Raw genomic sequence first — 14,423 nt, forward strand, 5'->3', positions numbered from 1 at the left:
CATGGAAGAAGATTTATGGATGCTGGTAACATTTGTTACATGAAATTCATACAATTTCTCAAAATTGCACTTTTTTTGTACCCGAACACGCACCAGTGGGAAACTGGTTTGCACAGAAAATGTCTTGCTGAGAGGCATTTTCAATTTGAACATGTCTCCTGCGGGAATCGCTTTAGACCTTTTAACCAGAGGTGCGTACTTGGTTTAAAATAAAAAATAAAAAATAAAATAAAAAATAAAGCTATGTAAGGTACCTTTAAATCACATTTTGTAACAAAAGTGGAATTTAAGTGATTTCACATGCCCTAAATTCCTTACCTGTTTTACTATTGAGGTCTTCTCTTCCCTGTTTAATCAGGTGATCCTTATCACAGATGATACTCTCGTCTTTTATGCAGAAAGAAATAATTGGTGAGGTAACCTCATGCCCTGTTTGGAAATAAATGAAGAATATATTTACAGTCTATATGTACCGACTGATCAATTTCAGGCATCCTTTATTCTAAAAGGCATCCTCAGGGGAAGGATAATCACTGTGAAAATACTTCGAAAGCAACAGTGTAGCAAGGGTGCCAATGTTCCTAATGTAAGTACGAACAATAGGCCCCCGATCTCCCGTTGGGCATTAAAAAACATCTACAACTGAAGTACAAAAGACCCCTTACTCTCCCGACCCCCAGTGCCATTAAACATGCTGCACCGCTGATGTATGTACATATGAGTTATTTCTATACCACAAACCTAGCCAAAAGTCAGCACCAAGCTGTACTAGGTCAAAGACAAGCATAAAATCCATGAGCGACATAAGAGGTAGCTGATTTGTGGACTGTTGCTGCATGGTGATGTAGTGTTCATTAAAGAGATGCATTTTCAACTCTTTACCTAATTTGGAGCAGCCCAGGGTAGCCTATCTGTATATGGGGATGTTCCACATCCTGGGTGCACAGATGGAAGGGACTGCTGCCTCCCCATTACAAAAATAGCAAGCTTTGCAGAATCACTTCATTAACTATTTTGTTTATTACCATGAAACGAAAACGGGCATGTTGGATACAAAGTTGAGCTGTCCTTGTTAATGGTCTACAGACTGTTCCACAATTGTTACATTGTACGTGTTTACAATTCATTATTATCCCTGTCTTGTCTTTCCCTATCCACTGTCACTTTGGAATGAGACAGGCTTTTTCAGATGTATTTGTGTGTGATGGATCGGCACTCCTCAGGGAATGCTGGTTGAGTGCCAGTGTAGGAAAAGCTTTGCATTAAAGCCCCAATTACTATCCACATTTCAATATGTGTATTTGGCAATACATTAGGCTATGCACTTTATTTGCACTCGAAAACCTTATGTTCTTGCCCGCTGCTGGCCTTATGGGTTAAGAAAGGCAACATTATCAGATGAGGCCAATGCACTGTTCTACAATTAATAAAGTATAACTTACGAGAATGGCACAATACTTTACTGATATCTGTAGTCTGGAGAGCAAGAGATCCAGTACTCCTCCAGCACCCATTGTCAGAGTGGCAACGAGGTGTAAGGAAAGCTTACTTGAATGACTTGAAAGTGGGAGCCTATACAAAGACTCCTTCAATTAGCAGAACTATATGGATAATTTGTTATGGGATGTTCCAAGTGACAGGGACATTTTAAAACTGCAACTATACTGGGCCACACTGGATGGTCACTTTATAAAACAAGGTTGAACATACAGATTCGGGCTCTGCACACAGTGCATATGCCTATATTGAGAGAGTGCCCGAGTGTTAGATATGACATCCTTGCTGTGGTATCCACCCAAACGTTCTGCCTTCACCCTCCTGTTTACCGAGTTGTTTTTTTGGCTTTTGACGGCTTGGCTAACCAGTGCTAAAGTGGTTTGCTTTCTCCTTCAAACATGGTAGAAGTGGAGTGTACCTAATTGGCACCTTTAATTTAACTAGAAGTCCCTAGTAGATGGTACTACCAGTACCCAGGTACTTTAAATTAAATGCTACTAGTAGGCAGCAGCACTCATTATTCCACCCACTAACAGTAGCACAGCAGAGCATGTCTGAATCCAGCAACTATTGCCATTTTGGCCTGAAAAAATAACCCCTTTGCAAGACCTAAACATTCCTTTTTAAGAGTTAAAAGTCACCCCTAAAGTAGTTTCTAAAGGCTCACAGGGCAGGGTGCACTGTATTAAAAAAGTAGGGCATGTGTTCTTAAGTTTCACATGTATTGGCAGTGAAAAACTCTTAAACTTGTTTTTCTCTGTTGAAAACCCTATCTTTCCTATTCAGTAAGATCAGGTTACATTGTTACATTTAATAATTGCTATCGGCAGATAGAGAGAGCATAGAGATATTGTGTTTACACTCAAATGAATTTTAATTTAAACCCCTCTTTAATGCAAAGTCGGATTTTAAGTCAAAATTCTGAAAAGTCCACTTTTAGAAATTTTTCATTTTCTTGTACAAACCAAGTGTGCTTTCTGCCAGCCTCCTACGTTACATGACTGTAAATGGCTCTGCTTTTGTGGTCTGCGTATTGCTTCTATACACTGAGACGAGGGGGGCTTAGGCATGGACAGCATGGGCCATCCTTAAAGATTGAATGCCTAGTGGCTGTGCCCAGCCCCACTTACACTTCAAAGGGCTTTGCCTTAGCACACACAAAGGAACCTGACACCAGGTCTGCCCTACCCTTTGTCCCCTACAGACGGTTTGAAGCCTTGACAAGGGTAGAACTTAACAGAACCCCTGTTGGGGCAGGAAAGGGAATCCACTACACAAGGGATGACGCCAGGTATAAATAATAGACCTTCAGAGCCACTTATCACATCACTCCAGGACCTGTGGTAGATTAAGAAGAAAGACTGCCCTGCTGCTAGAAGACAGCCCTGCTCATGGCCTCTGCTGGAGTGAGTCTCGATCCCCAGTAGTGCCCCCCAGGGTGTGGGTCCTGGGCTGGCATCAATGGAAGCTCCTTCCAAATATAAAATGTGAAAATCTTGAAGTTAAGGCTCCTAGTGACTGTAAACAGGCCAATTCATGCCGAAAACCTGTCGCCCGCGAAGACCTCCAATGAAAAGCTCCAGTGAGACCTGCTCTTTGCATTGACAGTGACCATCCGCAATGATCGATAATCTGCTCTTTAAGCTGAAAACTTCCTCCTTGTGGCCTTCTCCAGCGCTAACGGAACCTTTCACGCAGGACTTGAGAATGTAACCCTTCCGTAGGACTAACCTGGTCCCTGTATCCGACTTGCGCACCACTGCGGTCATCCTGAACTTGTGACTTTTCCCTATTCTAGCGTGACCAGATGATCATGAGTGGCACTTTGTGCTTTTAAGTGATATTTTCACTTGCACTTTTGAAAATCTACTGTTCTACTGATTGGAATTTTGTTTTTGTTTATTAAACTTTACTCTATTTTTCTAAATTAGTTTGGGATTTTTCTTGTGTTGTGTTTTCACTTTATGAATGTTTGAATGTTGAACAAATGCTTTTTTGTGTGGTTCTGCCTGACAAGGATTATGGTTGTTGCTTCCACCCCTCTCAACCAATAACCCAATTTCTTACACCAAGTACTTGACTGAGTTTTCCCCAGTTAGGGTTAGGATGCTTTAGGACTGATTCTTAATTACAAACCATCGTATTTAAACATTCACCTGAATTTTAGTTAACACCTATAGAGCACCATTCCATGGTTTATACATACTTGATTTACTTTAGGACACATATAAATAAATCAATTTATTTGGGTGGTCAAAGTTATTGTGTTTTTATTTATCATTGACCAATCATCAAGCATCAGCCAGTGGTGTCTTCATGTACTACCCCTTCAGACAGTACTCCACCAGTCCACTCATCGAATCCTGGCTCCACATTAGCAAGAGTCCCCTTAAGAGCAAGAAGTAATTTCAACAACCAGCAGCCTTTCCACAGACCTATTAGCAAGACGTTCCTCCTGAGCTAGTATTTTCATGCTGGTCATCCACTATACCTCCATCGGCCCTTCAGCCATCATAAACCCCCATCAGCCAGCTGTTCCTTCACATGTGGTATATTGTGGTCAGAATAAATGATGAGGGAGAGGTGATGCTGGTACACCTTCAAAAGCCCTACCTATTCCATAGCTGGGCACATTTGTATGCTAGTGCCACACAGAATTCAATTAAATGAAACTGAAACCAAGAACAATGCACATTTAAAACTACAACATTGCTCTCTGGAGGGATCTTTACCATCCTGCAAGTGTTTTAATAGGTCTAAAATCTATGGGACTGATACATCAGTGTCACCATTGTGTAGTGAGGTTTCTTTTCCTGTGAGGTAAATTAACTTCAGGAGGATTTGCCCTGGGGCAGGAGGTCAACTTGGTAGCCCTCTGATCTCTCAGTAGCCTTTACTTTCTTAGCTGCAAACTGAGTAGAGAAAAAGACCTGTTTTGCATCCAAGCAATTTCCATCTCCTGATAGGCGCTCCAGGTAACAACCCGCTTTGCCTTTAGGATTACGTAACAGGGCAAGGGCAATTGCAAATCTTGTCACTCCTCAGTCAAGGCCACACACTACAATAACCTAAGAGCATCAATTATGGGTTCAAAATGGGTTATCTTTTAACCAGCTCGACTATAAAAGTCAAGTGTCTGTCACCCACTTGACCTGCTTTCTTCTCCAGCTGCATTGATCACATTTGTTACATTTGGTCGTGACCCTTTGTCCTTCCTCAAAAAAGGATCAGGCTAGAGAAATGGAAATCCTTTAAGCAAGATGAAAACTGTTATTACTACTAAACAATATGTAGTTGAAAAACAGTTCTGCACGCTTATGGCCTTAGTGATTAATTTTAATAAGACTGAAATACTTTTCCATTTAGCTTAAGCTGTGCATGCTGAATAGGCCCACCCTATCGTAAACTTGTGATTTCCAAAAGGGCACTCCAAAATAAAACGTTGTGACTCCTGGTAAACAGTTATTTTGATGATTCTGGGGCAGCAGCAAAAGTGTTCCCTGCTAACGGACACTGTGGTACATAACTAAAATAGATGCTGTATACCCGACTGGTATACAGGTTTTTTGTGCACACCTTGGGGATGGGCTCATCCAAAGAAATCCAAATGTAAAAAACAAAAGTAAATCTGTTGAAAGTCTAAAAGTTTAATCCAGCCAATATAAACTTAAACTTTTCACTTTCGAATGTTAAGTCCAAGAATACAGAACAATCAATACTGTCCATTAAAGAAACTAAATTTACTTTTGGATAGGCCATCCACAAGGCGTGTGTACAGCAAGCCTGTAAAACTGTCAGATATACAGCTTCAATTTCAGAACACGCCCACTCCACATTTGGAAATAAATTGAACCCTCATAACGTGGACTGATTGTTGCATAGGTAGGCTGCCAAGGTAACACTTGTCAGAGAAGTGGAGAGAGGAGAGGCAGCAGTTGAGTGATGGCAGAGAGAATCATGTTGCACTCTGTCTTTCATAAAAACGATTTTTTTTACTTCAACAGAAATGTATTATAGTATAGAAGCTACTGTAATTAACCGAGCTGTCCTTACAAGGAGGTATATTTTACAAAGCAGAGGCTCCTAAGATGAAATCAATAAAAACAAATGAAACAAAATTGTTCTGACCTCGAAATTCAGGCATTTTACGCTGTTTGGCAAGCCAGTTGAGTTGGATTTACCCACTCTTCCCCCTTTTTATTTTGAGACAGACTACCCTATCCTTGTTTCTTTGGATTAACACTTCTCTACATCTTTTTTCTTTCATCTTCTCAGAATAATTGAACTCAATTCACCAGTCAATTTGTATTGCAATTCTTAATTTTATCCTTACACTCTGTTCTTCTTCTTTCTCTTCCAGTTCCCCTTATTGATGATCCTTTATCACGATAGGATCAAAATGCTGTTGACATTTTGGGCTCAAAAACCTCATTATGATTGTTATCTTGTTAGGGTTGTTTCTAACTGTGTATGATGCACCAATTTTGCATTCCTTGTGCGTCACGTATGAGCACTGAGCACATTTTCTCACTTCACACACTGTTCAATATCGATTATGGGTCTCCAATTATTCAGTAAAGAAACACTGACTGCTATTCTACTTAATTTGTTTTTACTAATTTCAGATTAGGGGCCACTGTGGTCTACAATATGAATTCGAAAACCCAGGTCTCTAGTGACGTTAGGGTTCCCACTTGATTACAGCAGTTGCAAGAAGGCCCAAAAGCAAGAGATTTGAATGTCAAAAACTCATTCTACAAAGTGAAAGGAAAATATGAATTTCAAATTATCTTTCTTAATACTGGTAAAAATGTACTTATTTTGATTTATAATGTAAAGGTAATTTTAAGTTGGCACAGTAAAAACAGACTGTTTTAAGTAAATAGGGAACGTGCCTGAAGGACATTCATGTGTGCATAGAAAATAAGACGAGGACATGTTACAAATGCTGTATACTTCGTTATACTGAAAAACTATTAATAGCTATAGTTTAAAAGAAATCTAAAAGACATTGAACCATGTAAAGCTTTGATTAGTGTTCAGGAAACAACATACAAGCCTGAGAATACCCTGCACTGAAAAAAACATATTTTACTTCATGAAGAGAACTCAAGATTAAAACTGAACCATACATCGTCCCATGATATATACCATTTATGCATTCTGTACGGGGTTTGGAGTTATAGGCCAGTGTACAGTGCATTTAGGCTCTCATTATGAGTGGCCTGGCCAGGAATGCGTTATTTATTGGCCCCACTAAGTGTCAATATCATTGGGATTGGAGTTTATTGTGCCGATGAAGAACTCCATTCACAAGTTTTCCCTTTAGGAATGGGGAATATTATGTGGATTTGTTGCAACAGTACCAAACCCAGATTGTCCAGGATTTTAATGGGCATCTTTTACCCATTAAATGTCAGCAGGTTTGAACTGCTAAAATGTAACTGCTGGCATCGGAATACTAAGATTAACTTACACCTGCAGCGCCTGCATAAACGTCTGTAGGGGGCTGTAGTTAACCAGGCCACACATAATGAGGGCCTAGAGGCAACTATTATTTTGGGGAGATGTTTACTTACAATTGTGGCTACGTAAGAGGGTGGGAAATGGTAGAGGGCTTTGAGACCCTGCTTTACAGCAACAAGAAAACTACATCATCACAGCAGAAGCAAAAATAGGCTAAAATGGTTTCACAAAAAATGCTTCTTAAAAGAAGCATGAATTAAACAGTTTACTATAGTCCTGACATGTAAGTCCAGATGGTGAGCATTCTGTAAAAATAGTACAAAAATCTTAGATAGTTTAAACAACCAGAGGGATGCAGTATGGCTAGGGATACCATGAGAACAGTTTTCTATGGAAAAGAACTACAGAAGGTCCTGGGAGCTGGTCCCATGGGACTACAAGGGCATCTCAAACAGTTTGCAACTGGGAATTGAGTCAAACGAATAGTAAAACACAATAATACTGGGCAAATGTCAGTCCAGATGCTCAGTGTGTGGTTACTTAAAATCCAACCAAAGTAGCATGGGTGGATGACTCCACTGAAGATCTAATAGCCCCCACCAGCAGACCAAGCCTTGGGTCCTCAGCCTTTGGCCATGAAATTTGTCATAATGGAAGTTACAGCAGTCATCCTTAGACAAATACCACACAGGCACCAGGCCATAGTAGAGAGTTAGTGAATCTCTATTGTGCTGATGTACACCAGTGGGCACCTGTCTGGAGAATTGTCTTTAATGCCATATTTAACTGTCTGTATGTACCCAAATCCTGGAGGAAGGCACTTGTTATTCCATCCACAAGAAAGGCAGCTGCCTGGACCCAGCAAACTGGGGTTGGTTCACCTCATTAGTAGATGGGGCAGACAACTCTACAGTAAAGTCTTGCTAAGCAAATACATGACTGGGTTGACAGAAGCAATTATGTCAATCATTTTGAGACAGTGTTTAGGAAAGGACTGGGTACTACTGAGGAGCCCATGAGGCTTCTCGTGATTTGAACAAAATACATACAACTGAAGAAACTGACTTTGTATTAGATGTTTGTTGATCTGAAAATGGAATCTGACATGGCCAATCAAACTCTCATCTGGCGTACATTGAAACAGCAGGGATTGCCAGGTAACTTAATTGAATCCCTAGAACGTTTACATAGCCAGAACACTGACCAGATTATATAGGGCAAGGCACTGGAATATATAAACAAATTCCTCAGTGGCATTGGGTTTGTCAGGGCTGCATACTAGCTATTTTATTATTTAAGTTGTTTCAAACAACGTTGACAGCCACATCTTTAATCTGAAATTTGACATACCAAAGCCCGTGGGTGGGGTTGGGTACCTTACTGCATTTCTCCTCTTTGCAGAGGATAAGGGGTTACTATTGTTAACTGCAATGACAATGTAGTGCTTAGTGAAATGCTTCAAACACTAATGCTATTACAAAAAGCTTACAATGAATGCCACAAAGACAAAATATATCCTCATGTACCAGAGAGCCAAAGTGAAGCAAACCTTCACTGTCAAGTATAGCTTTCTAGAAAGACTTGCCAGTTACTACTACCTTGGCATCAGATTTCACCATCTGGTATTCCAGATCCACCAAAGAGCTAAAGTTGCACAGATCATGAGCAAAAATGTGGGGTTCATCTTATGTTGCACGTAAAACACTGCCTCTAGGCAATTTTACAAATATAGAGATTGCAGGCAGTTGTCACGGCGACCTGCGATGCAAAACTATGTGGTGCTTATAAAATGCCCAGAGTGCAAATAGCAAAGAATCACTTCCACAGAAGTCTTCTACACATAGGTCAGTGTGCTCCTCACAGCTGATACTGATGAGGCTTAAACACTGAAGAGGACATGAGCTAGCTGCAGGTATACTACTGTGTGGTTAGACTCCACGGGAAAACCTGTCAAGTAGTACTTAAACTCCCATTATGATGCCATGAGCCTTGAAAGACTCCAGAAATTTTAAATGGATATCCCACATAAAGAACACACTAAATATGATTGCACGTGAAAACGTTTGGAGTAACATTATTACAATACTTCTGGGAGCTAAAACAGGAGCAAAGCCTCTGCAATACTAAAAGGTAACCCCCTACTGCCTGAATACATGATAGCAAAGACATTCTATGGTACCTGAAACTTAGACCTGTACGTACTAACACAGAAAAATGGCACTTCAATGAGAGCAATGTTGGGCCATGCGAATCAACTCAGGAGAGATAGAGACAGTTATCCATTTTGCACACAACAATATCTTCACTCCCCTTGTTTGAAATGTTTGGGGTTGTAAGTTACAAAGAGGCACGGACTGTTTTACAGGATAGATTATGGCCTCTATTTTTCAACCCTGTCAGCCCACCTACAGTCTGCTTAGCAGGCAACAAGCATTAGGTTCAAGCAGTAATCCTTGATGTTTTGTTTTTTACATCTTGTTAATGTCTTAAAGATGAACTAGTTTGTGAAGCTAATGGTTTAACTAATGCTAATTCTCTTTGTAGACCATAAATATATGTTTATATTCATTTAATAAGGTTGATAAGCCAGAGTATTTATATTAACCTTTATTACATTTTTTAAAACTTATTTAAATACTTGCTTGGACCTACATATTTTTAATAATGTTACTTTACTCACACATTATACATTTACAGACATTTTCTATTTATCACTTTAAGAATTTCTATAGAACTTTGGATAATATTGTGTACATTGGTTTACACTTTGAATGGTTTGTAGAAGATGTCTTGTGCAATAATGTTATTTGTGAATTATTAACAGCATGCAGAATATGGATCTACACTTAGATGATACTGACTTGTTAAAGTGCTTTTTCTTGGTTCATGCCAACTAGGCCTCCAATAGGCATTGACACCATCTTTAAAATAGATATCTCACCCTAAAAGTCACTGTTTATTACTTTTGCTGCACACAGTCAAGCAAAATCATGTTTGTTTATTTCCAAACAATGTTGTTCTCGAAGAAGACTCTTTAGCATGGGCTCAGCAATGTCTCAACCTTCAAGGTTTCTTCAGACTAATCACTGTATTACATTCATTCACAATAGTTCACTGTTCTTTTGCAACTCATTTGTTCTACCATCCCGGGATGAGATTAGCAAGAGGGGGGCTAAATCAATTTTTATGTAGTGGGATAGTTGTAAAGTAGTATGATGCTTTTTATTTCGGTGCTCTGATTTGCTAACATTGTAATTCTTTTGCTCACACTATCTTGAATCTGCAGTTTCTATAAGGTTCTATTTGGAGCTTTCCTGTATGACCTTTCAAATGTGGGGGTGAGCCAGATGATTTTCCCATGCTCCTAGGGATGCTGTCCCATTTATTACTGATTTTGCTGCCCATTTGGGACTTAGAATATTTTTGCTTCTGTCCGTTATTCTACAATCGCTCTATTGATGAGAGCCTTCATGGCAATGACTTTATGCATCTGCACCTTTTAAATCCTATATCTAAATCATTCTGAATGTCTGAATATGCTCTAGAACTCACCTATTGAGTCTGTCTTTACAGAAATTACTGTTTTTTGTGATATGCTGTATATGCTGTTTTGCATGTTAACTTGGGATACACTGCCTCATGAAATTGAGGTTTACCACCATCCCCAATCCACCATCCATGGGAGTCTTTATGTGGTGGAAGATTTTAGGGGTTCTACGCACCACAGATGTGCATGTGAAATTTATGAAAGTAATATGCTATTGTGTAACATGATTTCAGATGTATATGTGGAAATCATTGTTTAGTTACTACTGTATAGAAAGAGTTCAGTTTAACTTATCCTCAGACTAACAGAGAGTGGAATATCTCTCTTCTGTTCTTATTGTTACATCCTAAGCACCAAGTTCATGTTAAAAGGGAAAGCCATTGGTGACGTTGTGAAGTAGACTGTAGTGTTACTCTCAATACACCTTACTGACCACATAAAAATAATAGCATAAAGGACTGGCTAAATATACACATCACATAATAAAAAATCATTAATTTTAAACCAGTAATGTTCTTAAAAGCAGATTACAATATTTAAGTTATTACAATTTAAATGAGTTAGATATAAAGTGATTGTACAGGTAACAGTTTAATTGTCATGGATAAAGCTACATCTACTCTTCAGAGGTCTGTAGTTTAACCCTTTGAGATACTCTTATTGGTGTTCATTATTTCTTATCTGTTGTTGAATTATGACTTAGTACATATATGTTCTAACTACAACTCTGCTTCTTACGAACAATGAATATACTTGATGTTTTGGCTAAAGATTATCCTTAATGATAATGTCACTAAGGTGAATAAACAGTAATCTCTTACTGTTGCCAGCTCATGGCTCAAAGGGAAAAAGAATACTAATTACATCTGTGACAACGTCGCAACAGAAAGCTAGAAGATGTTCATCACTATTTGGGCAGTGAATATCAGGGCAGAGAGAGGAGGAAGCAATTCCTGGATACGTAACATTTCCTTCTCAGAAAAAGCAAAATGCTGCTGCCTTAGTACCTAATTAGTATCTCTTCTTCTATGAGCCATATTTGCTTTGCTAAAATATTTGCGTAGGAGAATATCACCATTTATATCACATGCCAAACACGACTGAGTTGAATCATTTTAATTTTTTGCACTATTAATAAAGATAAAAAGTTCCTCTTTGACTAAACTTGGATCTCTAAGACCTCTTTTAGGTGCACAGTATCACAGTCTGAACCTCCAGAGCTCCCCCTCAGGCCCGGCACCCACTCAGGGCACGCCATTGCGCACAATTAGTCTTGACGACTTCATTCTTCAGATGATCCAAAAAAGCACTGGCTACTGGACCTGAATGAAGGTATATTTAGACAGACTTTGACAGATGGCCACAAAATGGCATAGGTATTTGTCCCCTAGAATACTTCAATAGAGACTGTCAGGGTCATTTGGACCCTGGAAGGCAGACCACAGATCCTGCATTTAATGGCCTTCACTCTCCTGACCCTGCATGTCATGGACTTCACTACCCTGCCGAAGGACTGCCAGCCAAAATTAGAGATTCATTCTGGGCCGGTAAGGATGTTTGGGTGGTAGACCATCACTATACCAGAGGCCTAGTCACCAAGCTAGGCATTTACGTCAAAGCCAACTGAGGCTTCACCAATGAAAACCTAATGCTTCCTTCACCTATAACTGGGGCTTGGGAACTTCAGGTTTGGTAGAGTGGAAATTTTGCTAAATTATAAAGTGAATGCTTCTCTTTTAAACTCTAAATTATGTTCAGCATCTCCCTGGTTAGGTACAGGAAAATAATGACTGTTGCCTTGTGAGCTCTTTCTTTCAAGTCTTGCAATGACAGTGCCCACAGCTTTTGCCAGCTCTCTATGCCCTTTGGAGGTGTGACTGAAATGCCCCCCCCCCCCCCCCCCTGCCCCCCTTAGCAGTAACAGGAGAATGCGGCAAACTGTGTCTCATTAACTGCTTCATACAGAAACTAGGGAACCTCTTTGTCAAAGACCCCTTCTTAAAGCTCTGGGAAAGCCAGGGCATAGTTGTTCCATGCCTTTGATGTGTGATATCTGTGCTCTCATGTTGAACATCCTTCATGACTAAGGTGGCCACAGTGCAATGCTGAAAGCTTGGCAACTCATTTAGGGTTTAAACCACATTTTCTACAATCCTTTCAAAAGTGCTGATCCTGTACACTGAAGCTTTCAACTCTGCCTCCACCACTGATATCTGTGTGACAAAGATTCCTATGAGATTTCCATTGCTTTAATCTTAGATTTGATATTTTAGAGGTCTTTTGTAGATGAATTGCACATCCCCAGGTGCCAGAAAAGCATGAGTCCTAAAATGGGTACCCTCTGAATTTCTATGTTGCTTTTCGGTTTTCAGTGGAAGTAAAGTACTCACTAACAGCTTCCTTTACCCTGTGGGAAGATGTCACTTTTCCCATCCCAGCAACGTATGCCATCCTTCATATGTAAGAGGTCTCCTCTCAGCCGTTTATCTTGATCATCTAAGACCAGTCCATGCCCCAGCTTTCCTTCATCCACCATTGCAAGGATTTCAATATCTGCAGAAAAGCATACTCCCTAGGCCTCTCTGGGCTTAGAATACATGTGCTTCTTGGCATATAACTAGCCACCTATTACAAATCAGTTGATTTGCATGAATGGGGCAAATCTAAGGGTATCTGCTTCTGGGTAAAGTCTCAAAAAGAACCACATATACCACTCACAAGGAGTGTCCTCGGCAGAGATCCATTCTATTTCTGGACTGGTGCAGAACTTCAGAGCAGAGTACCACTGCTAGAGCACATAAAACAGGCAGCCCTCCATGAGCCTCACTGCCTCGGACTCTATTCTTTTTTGTTTATCACAGACAGAAAACTAGATGTGTTTAGCCCTAGACCGTGAAAGCTGCGGGCATAGGAATCTTTTTTTAATATATTATTTAGCGATAAAACAATAGTTCATCCTGGTGCACCTGGTTTCGTCCTTAATAATGATGGCTCAGAGTTCTTAAATGCATCACTGCAGTATATATTTATCAGCTGCTCCTGGGGATGGCCCATAAATTAATCGAGGTTCCCCAAACAATTGGCAATGCTTAGCTATGCATTTCACTTTAGGAGGACTTTAGCCTTAAATTGTGGCTCAAATATTTTGTTATGGTTCCCTCATATTTAACTGCTATCTCCATTCCTTAGATTTTCTAAATAAATGTTCAATTCTTTGAATTCGGCTTAAAATATACATGCTATTTATATATTTGGATTGTATTCCAGAAATACCTAACTCAAAATATTGCTACTGTTATATCTGTGAAAGGACAGGTGACACATCACTTTCTCATGCTCCTATTATCTATTAAACTATAGATCAATAGTTATTTTATATTTAAAAATAACACTTTCTAAACACTTATCCATGTTGCATGATTTCATTACAAATTACTACATATTTGTTTGCTTTCACCAGTCTCTTATTGTCTCTTGAAATGTTGAAACCAGATATTATCTAGCTAGGAAAATCAAAATCAAAATCAAAAGGGAGAATTCAGCATTAGATGTAGCAATGATTCATCTGTGTGCAGAACAAAGATCAGGGGTCGCAATTGAAGAATATCCGGCAAAGGCACTTGCCCCATCTGATAGTCACTGCTTTCCAGTTTCTCTTCATCATACTTCACATTTGTTATCTCCTTCAATGCTTTGAAGTAATCCTCTGATAAAACTCAATAAATATATCAATCAAATGTTATCCTTGCAGGGTACAGTAGGCCCTGAAACACGTTCCTCCTCCTTCTCTACATCGCAGAGAAATTCTAATCCTTTAGGACTTTGCCTTAAGAATATCTTTAGAACACCTTCTTTCTGTATGTGAGACAGAGGCTGAACCTTTCCTGGCTCCATTATAAAAATATATAGACAC

The 14,423-nt window shown here is 39.5% G+C and overlaps 1 protein-coding gene across 2 annotated transcripts in view; it reads right to left on the reverse strand.

Moving 5' to 3' along the window:
- LOC138296311 (zinc finger protein 398-like) overlaps positions 1-14,423 on the reverse strand; it is a 98,022-nt gene that overhangs the window by 13,703 nt on the left and 69,896 nt on the right. For both annotated transcript variants that reach the window (XM_069235337.1, XM_069235336.1), the window contains exon 5: positions 319-429. In XM_069235337.1, coding sequence (XP_069091438.1) covers positions 319-429 — 111 coding nt within the window. The remainder of the gene's footprint in view (positions 1-318; positions 430-14,423) is intronic.

This window comes from Pleurodeles waltl, chromosome 5 (assembly GCF_031143425.1).
Source record: "Pleurodeles waltl isolate 20211129_DDA chromosome 5, aPleWal1.hap1.20221129, whole genome shotgun sequence".
Taxonomy (NCBI): domain Eukaryota; kingdom Metazoa; phylum Chordata; class Amphibia; order Caudata; family Salamandridae; genus Pleurodeles; species Pleurodeles waltl.